The sequence below is a fragment of the Neofelis nebulosa genome, chromosome 15, assembly GCF_028018385.1.
Source record: "Neofelis nebulosa isolate mNeoNeb1 chromosome 15, mNeoNeb1.pri, whole genome shotgun sequence".
NCBI classification, from domain to species: domain Eukaryota; kingdom Metazoa; phylum Chordata; class Mammalia; order Carnivora; family Felidae; genus Neofelis; species Neofelis nebulosa.
In genome coordinates this window covers 62,311,238-62,328,648 of record NC_080796.1, presented here as the reverse complement: position 1 = coordinate 62,328,648, position 17,411 = coordinate 62,311,238, and the positions used below count along the sequence as shown (strand labels likewise).

The 17,411-nt window shown below is 44.2% G+C and overlaps 1 protein-coding gene across 3 annotated transcripts in view; it reads right to left on the bottom strand.

Annotated features, from left to right (window-relative positions):
* TGFB2 (transforming growth factor beta 2) overlaps positions 1 to 17,411 on the bottom strand; it is an 82,749-nt gene that overhangs the window by 18,170 nt on the left and 47,168 nt on the right. For all 3 annotated transcript variants that reach the window (XM_058701638.1, XM_058701637.1, XM_058701639.1), the window contains one exon: positions 14,097 to 14,260. In XM_058701638.1, the coding sequence (XP_058557621.1) occupies positions 14,097 to 14,260 (164 nt within the window). The remainder of the gene's footprint in view (positions 1 to 14,096; positions 14,261 to 17,411) is intronic.

Here is a 17,411-nt window from a genome sequence, read left to right as displayed (position 1 = left end):
AGGGAAGCATGCACTTATTTATATCTCCATTATCCTTGCATTCCAGTTGGTTGACACTGGAGGCTTCAAGAATAACATTCATTGGGGCGCCTGGGTGGTTCAGTTGGTTAAGAATCCAACTTCATCTCAGGTCGTGATTTCACGGTTCGTGAGTTCGAGCCTCATGTCGGGCTCTCTGCTGACAGCTCAGAGCTTGGAGTCTGCTTCAGATTCTGTGTTTCCCTCTCTCTCTGCCTCTCCCCCACTCATGTTTCTTTCTCTCTCTCTGTCTCTCTCTCAAAAATAAATAAACATTTAAAAAATTTTAAAAAAAAGAATACATGTTCACTGATGTAATTTTGGAGATTCGACTCTCTGGGTCGAAATCTTGCTAATACCAGCATTTACTCTCATGCAAAGAGACACTCAGCACACTGATGAAAGTGTTTCTTGGCTTATCCACAGGAGGAACAACAGATTCTCCAACATACCACTTACATTGACTGTGGAGGAACCTTTTGCCCACATGACAAAAGCCAAAAGCCAAGCCAACCTACATATTCTAAAATATTTAATACAATCAGTTAATTTGTTTAGTTATTCATCCATTTGTTGATAAATTGCTGGGCCATCTTATATGTGCCCGAGTCCTCATTTATTCATTTGTTCCCATTTATTTTAGAGCTCACTCCCTCCAGTTTAGTTCAACAGATATTAAGCACTTGCTGTGAGCAAGGCATCGCCCTTCTGTCCAGGACAATAAGATGGTCCCTGTTCTTAACAGTCCACATGCTAGTAAGGGAACGCAGACCTCTTGAGAAAAATTTAAAGCGATGTGTGCATGGGGCAGAATGAGGTCACCGAAGCAGGGCACTTCCTGGAGCAAGGAGATAGCTATCAACGAGGTAAAAAGGTTAACTACTAACATCTGAAAGGCTGGCAAGAATCCTGGGCACTGTGAGAACGCAGTCCAGGCCACAGAGATGTGCTGGCTCATTACAAAAGAGAATAAATAAATGTGTTTTCCTTTCTCTGCAGGACTCCTTCATCCATCCTAAGCACTATAAGCTTGAACTTAGGGAGAGTTTGCTCGGTAGGCATGTTAGACTGCCAGGGCTGCCTTAACAGAGAGGCTTGAACAAGCAGAAATTCACTCTACCACGGTTCTGGCAGCAAGAAGCCAGAAATCACGATATTGACTGGGCCATGCTTCCTGGGAAGCCTCCAGGAAGCCTTCCTTACCTCTCCCAGCCTCTGGTGTCTTGCCAGCAATGGTTGGCATTCATTGCTTTGAAGCTACCTAACTGCAACCTCCATCTTTGTCTTCACATGGCATTGTCCCTGCGTGTCTGTCTTTACAGTCATCTCTTATAAGGACGCTGATCACACAGAATTAGGGGTTTACCCCCTACTGCAGTAGGACCTCATTTTGACTTAACTGATTGCATCTACAATGGCTCTATTTCTAAATGAGGTCACATTCTGGGGTCCTGGGGGGTTAGGACTTCAACATATCTTTGTTGAGGGGACATAACTCAAACAGTAGGTGTTCACAGGTTATCCTGGGTTGCATATGTTCTAAACGCTGTATGAAGTCCTTCAGAGCAAAGGACATTCTGGCTCGTATTCCGCAGAGTCTTTTCCACTGAATTTGCACAGTCCCTTCTTGGTAAATTCCGATCGACTCATTAGAAAGATGCACACAATCAAGTGACAAATAAGCCCTTGGACAATCAGTCTTTGAGAGTGATAGAAACGACTTCTTGGAACTTGGGGGTGCCAGGTGAGCATCCGACTTCATCTGTGAGTTCAAGCCCCACATGGGGCTCATTGCTGTCAAGGCAAAGCCCTCTTCAGATCCTCTGTCTCCCTGTCTCTCTCGGTCCCTCTCCCGCTGTCTCTCTCTCTCTCTCTCTCTCAAAAATAAGATAAAAACATTAAAAAAATAAACTACTTCTTGGAATTTTATGTACACACATCACAAAGATTATGTGTGTGTGTGTGTGTGTGTGTGTGTGTACGCACATCTCAAGGACAGAAAGAATCATCACCGTAAGCAATTTTATACTGCATTTTTACCCTTCTATTTAATACATCTCTTTGTGGAATGAATATAAGGGAGAAAAGGCAAGAAAGAGCATCTGCAAGGAAGAGAAAGCAGGGCCTTACAAAAGAATCAGAAGTGGGTGCAACGGCTTTTCTTCTGCAGACACAAATGTAGCTCTCTGTTCCTGCTGCACCGTAGCCCCCCGTAACAATGCTGGGTCGCTCTGGGGGTGCTTGAGAAACTGACTGCTGATTATCCTTCAGGAGTGGTTGAGCAGACCCGATACTTATCTTGCTGTTGCCACGGCCCTGTCTTGTAGTTGCCATGGCTCCTTTGAAATTGCATCCCTCTAAGGCTGTATACCTCACAAGAGCTTCGAGAGAGTCTGCACAGTAGACTCCCAGGGAGTACGTATCAGCTTCAAAAGAAAGACACACATAAAAATACAGTCTCTCTGGAGCTCAGATATCTTCATTATTATGTCACTACCTTAAGTCTTTCTCCTTATAGTGCAGAGTTCCTGTATTACGTATGCTCGTGTGCAATTATGATAAAGAGTGGCACATATAGATCATTAGTGGTCTTTATGGAAAGGTCACCAGATACGTCTTCAAGATACACACACACACACACACACACACACACACACACACACACACAGGAAAGCCTTTCCTCTATGATGAAAACACCTTATAATTCTCTATTGTTTCCTTCACTTTTTAAAATTCCTCTACAGATGGGCCTTTGTACTGACTGCACATATGCATAAACAAGTAAATTCATTTCCACAGGTCTGAGGGATGAAGGAGTCCTTTGTGTGAACAGAAAGTCTCTCAGATGTCACAGCTCAATAGCATTCATAAGACCGTCATATATAAATCACACAGCAGAGAAACACATTCAACTGCACACAAGTCACATCAGTATAGGCAAGGAAAGAGATATGTGCAGGACAACCTTCAGTGAAAGCATTTGAAAGGAAACTATGTCAAGACATGGAGTCATGTCAGCCCTTGTGGCTGGACCACACAGCCTAGTGCTATGGAGTTTGGTAATTCCAGTTGTTTCCTGCTGTGAGGGGAAGGAGTGTCCCCAAGAAGACTGCAAGCTCTCTGGGGCCACATCTTCTGATTTTCTTGACTGATCTCCCTTTCCAATTCCACTCTGACTTAATACCAACATACACATACTTGAAAACCACACTTCCAACACCCTTTCCTACTTCCTGGCTACCAATAACACATCTGGCCTACATTATAATTTAAGTCCCTTCTTATATTCAGCCGAGAACTTTAATTTAGGGGGTGTGATTATAGAGCAATGAGTCAAAAAAATAAAGTAATGAGCCTGGTTTTTCTGCAAACAGGGAGAGTTTATGGGTTACCTAAGAATATCAGTCTAATTAATCTCTTACGTAATTTTTATTTTTACCTGCATGGTTATTATCCACTTAACCAGCATTAGCTCTGAATAGATAGCAAAAAATGAGTAGATAAGTGCTTCTTTCTTTATCAATAGTTAGATACCTTTCAAACAAATGTAGCAGAATTTCCAAATCCAAATAAAATGTTTCTCAAAAGAGTCCCCTTGGGATACGACACACTTATCTCACAACATTTCCTCAGGCTTGCATCTTAGTTTGAAATGTTTCTTAAATTCATTGGAAAATGTTTATTGAGCACCCACTACGCACCAGGCACTGTGTTCCGGGAATTTGTCCCTCAGGGTGGAGATGAGACCAGAAACGAGGTAGAGACACAGCAGAAGATCAAGCACAGCTAAATGAGAAGGGAGGGAGCAGGGTGCAGCGGAGGGCGAAGTAGGAAGTATTGGGAAGAGGGGCCCTGAGATGCTTGGGTGATCACGAAGGCCTCTCTAAGTGGGTGACATCCAAGGAAGCACCTAAGTGAATAAGAGAGCAGGAAGAAGCGTGTGGGAGGAGAGCACAGCGGCCATAGGCTTTAGGAGGGAGTGAGCTCAGGTGTTTGAGGCACAGCAAGGAGGCCAGTATGGGGGAGGCGCCTGAGTGAGGGAAGTCAGGCTGGGACAGGTCCGGACACAGAAAGGACTTTGGCTCCTAGGCCAAGTGAGGTGAGAAGCCATTGCCGGTCTTTGAACACAGGATTTAGATCTAACATCCTAACAGGAATCACTCATAACTGCTGTGCTAAACACAAGCTCTAAGGGGGCCGGGGGGGGGGGTCGTGGGGGGTGGGGAACGGCCAGACCAGCCAGAAGGCCATTATAGAAGTTAAGAGACGAAAACTGCTTAGACAGGCTAAGTAGCAGCAGGCATGGTCTGAGAAGCAGCTGGATTTCAGATCTACCTTTTGAAAAGTGTTATCATGTAGGAAAATTCATTGCTTTCTCTCCTCCTCTTCAGCAGAACTTTGGCAGTTTTCAAAAATTAACACTACCTTTCTCGGAAGTTTGGATTTGTTTCCATTGAAGGAATTCCCAGTTATGTAGCTGTAGGCTCTGAGCACAGCCCTAGAACAGCAGTTCCAAAACCAATTCTGAAAACTTGCTATCAAGAAATAAACATCTGTCCTCCTTTGGGACAGTCTTCACTCCAGTGGAGGTTGTAGAAAAGTTGGCATACATTAACAATATTTTTAAAAACTGGAGCCTTATTAAAATCAATCCAGGAAGTATATATCATGCCTGTTCATATGGTGGTGAAGCAGGAAGAGGTAATAAAGACACCCGCCCCGGGGTCAGCCACTCCATAATCATTCTTCGAAAAAGCTTTCTTCAGAAGAAAAGCAAGACACATCATGGCCCCAGCCCGCCATTGGTGCCCTTAGAGCTTCGATACAGCAAACACGCGGGGCACTGCAACCATGCCTTCTCCCCACAACCCTGCACTGCCCCAGTGATAACAGGAAATCGGTCAGGGGAGACCTCGTCCAACCAGAGATGACTGACAAAATCACAAGCCATCTCTAGGGGAAATACAACCCATGTTCTGGATGACATGCAATAACGCGTCCCTCACACATCCAACGTGCCAGGCACTTTCCATGGATCCTCCTCGTGGTAACTCATTAGACAAGCACCAGTATCTTCATTTTATGATGGAAAACAGGCTCAGAAACACGAGTAATTGGTAAGAGCAAAAAGCTAATAACCAGAGGTGGAAGATGAACCCGGGGCCCACTGGCTGCAAAGACTCTCTTCTCTCCCGTGTGGAGCTGCGCATCGGGAACTGAATGAGACCTCCATGAGCAGAACGAGTTGGAAATAGTATTTCAGGAGGCTCTGAAGCAAACTCCTGGGACAGCCATTGAGAACCTGACCCTGCAGCAGTAGAGGCCGGGCTGAGTTTCCATTTTTAAGAGATTCTGAGCAGATCATACATTTAAGAGACTGTTTCTTGTAAAATTTCAAACTCAGTGCGTTGGAAACAATAGGAATAATAATGATAGCAGCCACGGAGTAGACCTGCCTTGTGCTAGGGGTTTCCATGCGTTGTCTTTTTGCTTTCCAAAGTCCCAGCCAAGTAGGTGTTTTTTACCCACATTTTCCTGATGGGGAAATCGTCTCATTGACGTGAACCCACACAGGCCCAAGTCCAGAGCCCTCAGTGTTCCTACTTGTATGGTAAAGTGGTCCAGAGCATGGCCTCTGGGGCCAGCCTGCCTGGGTTCAAACACGGTCTCTGCAAGGCCTGGGCAAGTTATTTAACTTCTCTGTGCCTCAGTTTCCTCATTTATAAGGCAAAGATAAGAACCCACCTCATAGAGTTATTATAAGGATTAAACAACTCCATTTAAAGCACTTAAAAAAGTGCCTAGCATACAGTAAGCCTGTGTTAGTGATGATTATCATTACTGTTACCGAGTTCTATTACACAAAGCAAACATGGAATTATTAATTACTATTGCATGATTATCAACATTTCTTTGAATACAGTGGGGAACGACTACTATTCACATCACTTTTGGGGTCCTGTCTGCTCACAAGGTTAACAGACATTTGGTAATTTCATAACAATGCAAATGATAACTATCCGATTTTCTGACAAGGCAAGCATGTCATTCGATCAGTCTGAAAAAACCTGAGATATTAACAGCCTTGTGCAAACAAAGTATTGATTATACATACCTCATGGCTTTTTTAAGTGGGTTACTTTACTGTATGTGTCTCCAATGTGGCACCAAAGTTAGGATCAGCATTAAGGGGACCGTATGCTGTAAAATTCTGTACAACAGGAGCAAAGTATAACTTTTTTTCTTTTTTTTTGGTAGCACTTTTTGCAAGTCTAATTGAACAGTCAGTTTTTTTGGCTGATCTCTTTTTATTTTACTTACCCTTGGGCTACATGAGAAATGAAAACCGACCTCTGTGTGTGTGTGCCCACGCACATGCATGTGTTTGGGGGTAGGAAAAGGGGGGGATTTTTATTCACCCCCATTAGTGCTATGCTCCCCACAATGATAGGAACCTCACCCTTCATTCTGAAGCATTAGAGTCCCTTAAAAAGCAGGCCTTGACCATCAACCTTGAATTTGCATTGTAAAGCCTCAGGGGTAGGCATAATTTAAAAAAAAAAAAATTTTTTTAACGTTTTATTTATTTTTGAGACAGAGAGAGACAGAGCATGAATGGGGGAGGGGCAGATAGAGAGGGAGACACAGAATCAGAAGCAGGCCCCAGGCTCTGAGCCATCAGCCCAGAGCCCGACGCGGGGCTCGAACTCACGGACCGCGAGATCGTGACCTGAGCTGAAGTCGGATGCTTAACCGACTGAGCCACCCAGGCGCCCCAGGGGTAGGCATAATTTAAAATCTTTGGCAGAGATTTTATATGTATCAAATGTTTATTAAAAGTGGCTGGTGATTCACTCCTCCCTACTGAAATTTTTGCTTACTTATTTCACTTCACAAACATCAATTCATCCTTTCACCCCCAAATATGAAAAATCATTTAATATTTCCTGAATAGCTTAAAGCCAAAAGTAAACAGATACACATGACTTAGGATTCAGCCACTGTTTTATATATCCTTGCAAGTGATCTCCTAAAATGTGATTTCATCACCTTTGACAAATTGGTTATTGTCTAAATTCAAACTCAACCACGCATTAAAATCCTAATATCATAGCGCCTGCATGGCCCAGTCGGTTAAACATCTTCCCCTTGATCTCCGCCTAGGTTACGATCTCACTCACGGTTCCTGGGTTTGAGCCCCGCGTCAGGCCCTGTGTCGGGCTCTGCACTGACACCCAGTGCTTGCTTGGGATTCTCTCTCTTCTTTCTCTGCCCCTTCCTCCCTCTCAAAATAAATATTTCTTAAAAATAAAAATAAAATCCAAGTATTAAAGAAGAAGGTCAGAGAAAGCAGGAGGACCGATTTTACTGTATTCTTCTTTGTCAAAGTTCTAACAGACTATTTTGTAAAGGGGGGGAATTTCCTCTTGTCAGGACGAAGGTGACCGAAGCTGGATGTTCTACCTCCCTATGAAAGAGTGTCATTGCTTCTTCTAAGGTCACGGACAGGAACTCTAAGGTTCCTCTGAAATCCACTGAGCTCATTTCATCTCAGCACGTTTATCTTCTACTGACTAACAGGGACCCATCAGCAGATTGTATTCTATCAAGCTACCTGGCACCAATCCTGGTGGCCTCATACCTGGTGGCCATGTGAAAAGGTGACATTTTTCTCCCGATGCTATGAGGTATGAGCTTAGTACATCACACTGTCTCCCAAAGAATTACTCTGCGTGATTTTGTCAGTGGTCGGAAGCTAACAAATTAGTCTGAAAAATAATCTGGAAACTGTCTTTGGCTGATAATTCTGTAGACGGCTCTTCTGCTTAGAGGAATCAAAGACTTTGAAGCCAAAATCTAAGAGAGGACATGGAAGGGAGCAAACTAATAGATGCGTGCCCACTCTCCATCTAGCAGTTAGAAACGTTGCTTCATTTCACTCTTACAATAAATACCAAGCAAACCAGGATTATTACACAAACTTGGGTCACAATGTTCATGCCACTGGACACTCCACCGTGTTGCCTCACAAAGGGTGAACAGACAGCACAGATGTGGTCATCGAATCCCACGATGTTAGTGCACACATTGAAACACCATAAAAGGGGTTCCAACATGAATAAAAGAAAATGCTGTGCATATCAACTACCCAAACCTGCTCCGATCTCAATCCAGTTTATTCAGATTTCCCTACTATAAATATTGTTGGGCTCAAAGGAATCTCTTGATTTCGATAGATGGCTCCACCCAAGGAGACCACCCAAGACATCAGGCTGCCCCCCCCCCCGCAAATTCTCACAGCACCCTTTTTGGAAGGAATGAGTCCTGAGGTATTTCTCTGGATCTTCCAGCTTTTGTTTTAAGAGCACCTTGGGTCTATCTCTATTAGTGGAAAGACTGTACTTTTGAGACATAGTGTCAAATAACCAATTGTTGTTTGAGGCCATGAAATTTTGGGGTAGCTTATCATTCAGCGAATGGATTGCCAAAACAGTCACAAAGGTACAAGTCTTATTATCCCAGAGGTGGTCAAGTTTGAAATGAGTAGTGTGAAAAGGGTGTGAGTCAGTGAGAGCAAGCTAGAAATATCTGAAAGCTCCAAGGTCCTCTGAAGTCAGTATAGCTATCTTAAGTATTGGTTGGTGGTCCCATGGGGCCATGAAGTCATGAATGCCCTTAAATAAGTTATAAATTTCTCAGGGACTCATTTCTTCACTTGTAAAATTGGGGCTTTACCCCAGTCCAAGATGGCGGGTGCCCTGGCTCATGTTGGTGATACTCAATGTGAAGAATATTTCTCTCCTCTCTTTCCTCTCTCTCATAACTCTGGGCATGATTTTAATCATAAATATAGGAGCAAGCTAATCAAAGAAAGATGTGTTCAAATTTCCAAATGAGCTGAGAGCTATTCTAAATATTGTAGGTTCGAAGGGACTCCCAGAGCACTGGGGCTTTATCTGATCATATTCCAATAAAGGCTGCCTTTGGCATAAAGCTTTAAAAACATGGTAAGGGTCATTCCCATTTGGAAAAAGTTCAGTTTTTATCTTTTTTTTTTCCTTTTCTTTTTCTTCATCTATCAAAGGGCTTTATCTCTTTATTCCCTCTAATATTGGTGTATATTTGAAGTCATACAGTGATCACAACAGTATATGCTATGTAGAGTCTGTCAACAGAAGTCAGAGAGAGCAGGAGGACAGTAAGGCTTTATTTTACCACCATTCATCAAAGTTCTGGCAGACTATTCTGTAGAGACAGGAGAGCAGTGACAACTCCGAGATCCTTTGCCAAGCTAAATATGACTTCCACGGAAGCTCGGGTGTCCTCACCCTCCCAGGCAAGGAGAATCAACAGATGCACAGCCCTGGACAAGTCAAGCTCTGAACTCACAGAAATGCTATCTTAGGCCCTTCTAGCCTAGTATTCCGACTCTAGAGAGAATACCTATACACATTTTATGATACAGAATGACCCCAAAACCCTTCCTGAAATCTGTGATTCCCAGTGGAGAATGATCATATCCAAATAACTATGAGAGCCTTTTCAAACCACATCTGTCCAGAAGCAGTTCTTTTTTTTTTTTTTTTTTTTTTTTCTCCAAGGAGAATCAGAATCTCCAGAAAAGGACTGTGGGAGTCCTTGCAAAAGCTCCCCGCTGCAGGACTTTCATAGTTGGGGGAGTGCCTGTGCACACACAGGAACTTGCATGTGCACACACATAGACACACACATTCTCTCCCTGCACAAAACCAATGCCCTAAGGAATCCTAATACATTATCCATTCAACCATCTGAACAGCCTGAGAACTTATTCAGTCACCCCACCCTTCTTCATCTAGGGAGCAGAATGTCAATTATGTGTCAATTAATACGGTAATCAAAGGGCATCTAGAAACTTTAGAGGCTTTGTTCTTCTGAAGAGTTGAGCTTTCCAAATAGCTAAATATCTTCCCATGTAAGCACCAAGCCTTTTTTCCCTCAAAATAACATGTCAAAAATTCTGGACATTAAACTCTCTGAAATTTTACTGCCATGTATTTAGTTTCCTGAATATAATTTAGCTTCACCTTCATGATTCAAGGCTCTTATCATAAGCACCGATTTCCATACTGGGGCTGGAAAAGGGAGTTTACTCCTGAAGGCTGCAAAGGCCTCCAAATGGCTGCTAAAGGCAAGTGGAAAGTCGGAGAACAAGCCAAAAATGGGACTCCAGATAAAGACACCACAGTAGACGTCAGAAGGCCAGGGGGGATGCCACAGGTATAAGGACCGGCTGGGTGAGTTCTAAACAGGGTAAGATTTAGAGAAAGTGTCCGCAACAAGCATTGCATTCATTCTGTGACCTGACTTTCTGGGCTAGCATCACCAAGGTGCATGGGCAAAAATCTCGAGTCTAAAGCATCATATGCTCCCGTCAGAGAATCTCCCTCCAGCCCTCCCCTTCTAATTCAGTGCTTCTAATTTCCTGTGGTTCTAGAGATAACCATCTGGTCACAAGTGAATAAAGGGCCAAAGACTGCCTTTCTGGTAACTCAGCTGTCTATGTATTTTGTGTCTTCTGTTAGGGTGTTCAGGAATCTCTGACTTACTTCCTAGACCTTGGCTGTGTTTCAGGAGGTTAGATTGCTGCCCCGCTGAATTCCAGATAGATAAGGAGTTGTTTTCTTCTTCACTTTTCCCCTAAAATTATCTCCTTCCAGGTTCCTGTGTTCAGTGACAGTGAACCCGCCCACACTCCCCCTCTTCATAAAACATGCTTCAGTCTTTGGCTGTACCTTTTCCACCTGAGGACTCCAATCTGTGGATCTTATGGCCCATGGGATGGGGGCAGCAGGTGCTGCAGTAACTCTAAGAAGGTACACATCCTCTAAGAAATCACTAAGGACCTCTAAATTACCAGCCTCAAGGGACACATCCCTTCCTGGAGGTGAGATGGCCTCTGTGAGTAAGGCAAGTGATCAGTAATTCCACTATTAGAGGCCACTCCTCAGAGCACCGGGCCAGGGGCCAAAGAATGACAGCTTATGGTACAGGCAACAAAATGTAAGAGATCTTGCCTTTAGCTTACTGAAGGCAGGCAATTGAAACAGGGCCTGGGAGAACAATCCATGATGCTATTGTCCCTACCAAGAGACATGTGTGAGCGACTTAATTGAAAAAGAAGAAAAAAGAGAACAAGGAATCATATTCGTGTTTTTGTTGTTTGGAATCACCTTGCAATCTACCTGGCTATCCTTGATCTAACTTCTTTTTCAGAGAACCAGTCTTTGCTTTCTTTCCAAACATCAATCCACCTTCTAGCTGGCCTACTTTCTCTTATTGTTCTTCTATTGGAGCTGATACTGAGGCACAGACGGAGAGAAAGCACAGTGTGTGGTGAGAAGTGAGCATCTGGGAGTCACAGTTGGATTGGTATTGCCACCCTGCCACTTTCTGGCTGTGTGATCCTGGCCAAGTGACTTACTTTCTCTGTGACTCAGTGTCTTTCCCTGTGGAAAGGAGAAAGGGCACAGTAATAGAAAGAATACCTTAAATGGGTGAATGTGGGGTCAAAAGGCACCAACTTCTCGTGATAAGATAGATAAGTCCTGGGGGGTTAATGTACAGCATGGTGACTATAGCTAACAATGCCGTGTCGTATATTTGAAAGTTGGTAAGAGAGTACATCTGAAAAGCGCTCACCACAGGGGGAAAAATGTGTAACTTTGTGAGATGATGGATGTTAACTCAACTTACGGTGGGAAACACTTTGCAGTATGTACGTCCATCAAATCATTATGTTGTTCACCTTAAGCTAATTTAATGTTATATTGCAATTATATTTCAATAGTTTCTGGAAAAGAAAAGAACACCTCATCATGCCAGCTTCACAGTATAACTGTGAGTATTAATGGAGACAATACTTGTAACATGTTGAGCTCCAGTACCCAGGAAGCTGACTCTGACACTATTCTAGGGGACAGGAAGCAATGGCTGCCCTCACGGTGCTCTCAGAACATGCATTAAGATTTGAAGGTGTCCAAAAACTAGGTCCTTGCGGATTCATTTTAAGAAGTAAGAATTATTTTTCATGAACACACATGTAAACTAGTACTTGAAGACTCTTTTCAAAACTTTAAAACTTATTGTCTGTGGGATGCCTGGGTGGCTCAGTCGGTTAAGCATCTAACTCTTGGTTTCTGCTCAGGTCACGATCTCACAGTTCATGGGTTTGAGCCCCGCATGGTGTGGAGCTTGTTTGGGATTCTCTCTCTCTCTCTCTCTCTCTCCTCTCTCTGCCCATCCTCTACTCACGTGCTCTCTCATTCTCTCTCTCAAAATAAATAAATACAATTAACAAAACCATATTCTCTGCAATCTCATACACAACATTTATTACTATGGTAATTCCCCATTTTCATAATAAACACAAAGAAGATTCTCATCCAAATACTGAAGTTTCCAAATGCTTAGAATCCAGAACAACTAGAGGTTTCTGCATACAGATGCGATTGCTTTCTTTTCCTCAAGTAAGCCCTCTCATTAGCCATGGAGTCGTACGGGCCTCCTCCTTAGTGTCATGGTTCTCCTATCAGTTCTGAACACTTTTTGGCTTCCCCTCCCTCGAGTCTCTCCTCACCTCTCCTGAGCACCATCTATGCGGTTCCCTCAACAGGCCCCTTCAAGACTGTTTTTGCACAGGTCAGTCCTCTGTCAAGAATGATCGTCCCTCATCCTGTTTCAACAGATACTTCTCAAGGCCCCACTTTTCTAGAGTCCACTCCCTGGTGAAATCTCTCCAACTCTGCTCTCTACACACACTGTTCATATGACACAATGACACATGTAAGTTCCCCAGGCACCGGTCTGCCTCCATCCCCAGACTCGGGGCTTTTAGACCAGTGCTTTAATATGTACGGATCACCCAAAGGCCTTGTGAAACATGTAGGTTCTGCTCCACATTTTGTGCATTCTGGTTTGGTGAGTCTGGGATGGGGCCTGAGATGCTGCTTCCCTCACAGCTTCTAGATAATGCTGATCTAGTGCCCTGCAATCCCCTTGAGAAGCTTTTAGGAACCTGAAATGTCAGTGACTTGGCACTTCTCCATCATCATCATCATCATCATCATCAACAACATCTTTTAACACAGCTGTCCAGCAACTGTACTTAAGGGAATGAGAGATGTCAGAGTGGCCTGAAATAATGCAGGTGAGGGGCAGACAGAGAATGGGGACAGGGATGCACTGGAGAGAGTGGGTAGAATCAGAAAAGGAAAGGAGACAGAACGAGGTTAGTGAAGAGGCAGGAGACAGCAAAGAGAGGAAGAAAAGGAAGTGAAAAACTACAGGAAGAGAGACGATAATAGGAAGGAGGGAAAAGGAAAAAAAAGGAGAAAACGATATCCATAGGATGAGAAAAAGAAGGGGGCACCTGAGTGGCTCCATGGGTTGAGCATCCAACTCTTGGTTTCCTCTCAGGTCATGATCTCACGGTTGATAAGCTCCAGCCCACATCAGACTCTGCACTGACAGCACAGAGCCTGCTTGGGGTTCTCTCTCTGCCCTTCCCCCTCTCGTGCTCTTCTCTCTCCCTCTCAAAATAAATAAATAAACAAACATGAGAGAAAGAAAGAAAGAAAGAAAGAGAGAGAGAGAGAGAGAGAGAGAAAGAAAGAAAGAAAGAAAGAAAGAAAGAAAGAAAGAAAGAAAGAAAGAAAGAAAGAAAGAAAGGAAGAAAGGAAGAAAGGAAGGAAGGAAAAAAGAAAAGGAATGCCAGCTAACTTCTTCCCTTGGGGTGGAATTGAATCTACATTGTCTGACTTTCCAGACTGAGGGGTGGACTTCTGGACGCCATCCCTCCCAAGGGTGGGTACTCCAGCCATTTGTGCCATTGAAGAAGTGTGCTCAGACCTCCATCACTTCCTTCCAAAAGTTCTTCCTTCCAGACTGACTGTGGAATGAGCTGCCACTGGCAGAGTAATAGCAAATGAGAGCCTCTGTCAGGATTGTGCATGTACAGAGGGTTGATATCAGCTCAGAAAATCTATGACCAAGACTTCAAACTGATTTTCCACCAAAACATCCCCCACAAAAGTTACCTGATACAGTTCGATCCTTTGTTCGGGCACTCTGGCCTTCGGGTTCTGTAAACGAAAGACTCTGAACTCCGCTTTCACCAAATTGGATGCATTCTTCTCCATCGCTGAGACGTCAAATCGGACAATTCTGAAGTAAGGTCTGTAGAAAGTGGGCGGGATGGCATCTGTAAAAAGTTAGGGCGATCATTGAAAATGATAAAATCCATTGTTCTCTCAAAAAGACTGTGCAGCATGAGATAGTCTCAAGAAAACATAAGGGATATATCTACAAGAACCATTTAGTTTCCAATGGCCAATTTAATACCATTAACAATTTAACCAGAAAAAAAAAAATAAATAAACATGTGCATCTGGTTACAGGGGCAGCAGATTAATAGAGATTAACAAACCACTTCCAACTCCATTTGAGGGCATGCAGTTAACCCTATCCTTTGAAAGTTGACAGCACAGTGGAAAATCCTAGATGGTTCTGAACTGGATCAAGATCTTGACAGTTGATGCCTGGAGAGAGCTGTTGGGCTTGCATACGCTGTAATCAGACGTGCCAAGAAAATAGCTCCTAATGGCCAGCAGTTTGCCCGTGTATTTCTTTTTTTTTTCCTTGAAGTTTTGGCATCCAAATACTCTACTCTATCCAGGTTCATGTATTGCCTCTTTTCTGTCTTCAATATTTTGGTTTTTCCCACACATATGACCAAATGCACCCTCTAGTTAAGTCAGGGTGAGAAAAACTGAATTCACAAAAACTAACCCCCCAGATTGGCTGTATCAGGTCCAATCTTGAAATTCTTCACTGAACACAACGTCCGTTGGTGGGAGGGAATCCCGGCTAATGAAGAGAAAGAATCGGCCCCACTTCGTTCTCTTCTGAGCCATGGAAACCACAAAGATGCTAATGGCACACAACAATTTCAAGTTCATGGGTTGCTAGAGTTTTCACTACTGTTTTGGAGTAATCTGCCGTTGCCTTTGAATGCGCCACTGGGCCGCACCAACAAGCCCAACGGAGGTCCTAATTCTCTTCACGTGTTTCACACCCAGCACCCATTTATTGATCACGTACACTGGGCAGCCCACGTGTTACAGATGTCTCTACGATCCTCTTCTATAACCTTCTGCAAACGTTCTCTCATTATTCCGGAATGCTCCGTCCAAATCTTGTAGCTCCATTACTTTCTACCCTACTTCTCAACTATGTAGCTTCATTACAACATAATAATTCACAGTTGTTTATGGCTTTTTACAAGTGCTTTTATTACTTCTGTGTTATGTTTGTTTATTTTGCTTCCCCCCAGGAAATTTTAAGAATCTTGAGGGCAGAGACCATACTTGTCAGGTCTTCCCTATTCCACATACCTAGGGCAGGGCCCTGCACACATGGAATTCACCAACTACCCACTGTTTGTATAGTTGGTCATCAATGGGAGTCTTGAAAGTCTCAGGCATCTGGCTACTGGCAAGACTAACTTCTTATTAAATAAATGAGCCGTCTTGCCAGTCTTAAAATAGAAATAAATACCTTTCGTGATTTCTTGGGAAATCCGTGCCCTGACGATTACACTGGGGAAAAAAAAATGCTAGGAACACATCGACATTTGCTGATCTTAAGAGCCCAGCACTTTTTTCCCTCAAGGGGGCTTTCCCCCATGCCCTTCCCCACGTCCTGTGACTCTCAGAAAGCTGTTCATGGGGAGGCAGTGGACTCCAAGCCACGTTCTGCCCGATGACTGCTTCACACACGCCTATGTGAATTGAAGCTTTGTAGCTCATGAGCCAGGAGCCTCAGAAACAAACAAACAAACAAAATAAAAACCCCAAAAATCTAAAGCATCCCGGTGTCAGAGAAAAGGAAGTATTCATGCAGACCCAGTGATGGCCCGCTGCATCACTACCGTGAGTTAGCTGGTGGATGGTTTTCAGGCAGACAAACATTCGTCCAGGCAGCCAGGATTTTGGAGCCCCCTAGCACTGCAATTTGAAAAGGTAGCTGCTGGGAAGAAATCGATCTTTCTCTCCTCTGGAGCATGCCCACCCCAGGTGACTGGACAAGCTGGTACTGGCCTGACCAGCTCAGCTGAAAACCGGCCAGATGCCCAGGCAGAGAAGCTGGGGCGAGGCTGGAGCCAGGCTCTCTGGCTTTCTACACCCTCTAGTTTGGCCAGAACCTTCCACAGGCCTAGTGGCTGCATTCTGCCTTCCCGTTAGACAGCAGAAGCTTCAAACATGCTTTGAAAGAGCATCCTGAAAGAGCAAAACTAATTCAGCGCATTTCCTGTCATTAGGAAGAATAAACGTCCTGGGTGTTCTCCCCGCCCCCCCCCCGCCCCCACTCAGTGGAACCCCACAGGCCAGCTCTCCTTCCCCAACCGCCCATCTTTCACACCCACCCGCCCCAATCTTATCCTTCCATCAAGTTTGTAAATAAGTGCTCTTGAGATTTATTTTTATTCTCTTTTGTGTTTATTAAACTTTGAACCACTTTCTTCCCTTTCTGGTCTTCTGCCCAAACTCACTCTTTCTTTTTATGGCTGCTTTGGACCATGAGGTCAATTTTGTTTCTTCTTCTTCTAAGCAAATCGTCCAATGATCCTGTCCTAGGCTTTTGAGCTTTGAAGGGGCGTTTGCAAATATTTACAGGGGTAGCTTGATTAGTTAAGTGCAGCTGTTCTCTGCTCCCTATACGTTGGCAAACAGCCTTCCTCTCCTCTGGCTATTAAAACCAGTTGTTTGTGTTCCAACTCCCTGGTAATACCAATCTGAGTGTTTTTTGTTTTGTTTTGTTTTGTTTTGTTTTGTTTTTTTGGTGCTTGATTGAGAAGGAGAAGGAGTCAATGCACCAGGTGACATGACGGCTCAGCAGCCCCCACCAACGAGTCTGCTTTGCTCTTGTCACCACAGTGAAGGGACCAGGCCAGGAGGAAGCAGCAGCCTCCCCCACACCCCCTGCTCCAGCGCATGAGAGCACGAGATCATTCGGTAAAGATTGTTGACCAAAGAACTGACTACCGCTTCCAAGGGCCGCCTGCAGCTGTCCCCTGCTGTCATCTGCTATGGGTCACCAGCCCCCTGCCCGACGGAGGAACTTGAATGACTTGGCATATGTTTCTACAATTGAAAAAAAAAAAAAAAAAAGGCACAGCAAATTGCTCCGGCCTCGTCTGTGAACCTACCCTTACCTCATAAAAGCTTTTGGATGCGTGGTGTGGGGAGAACAGACAGTGGCCCATCTACGCCCGCCGGGAGGCAGCAGGCTCGCTCCCCGGGCTCAGGGCGCAGAGCGACAGGGTAGGTATTTAATGGCTTGTACAGCCCTGA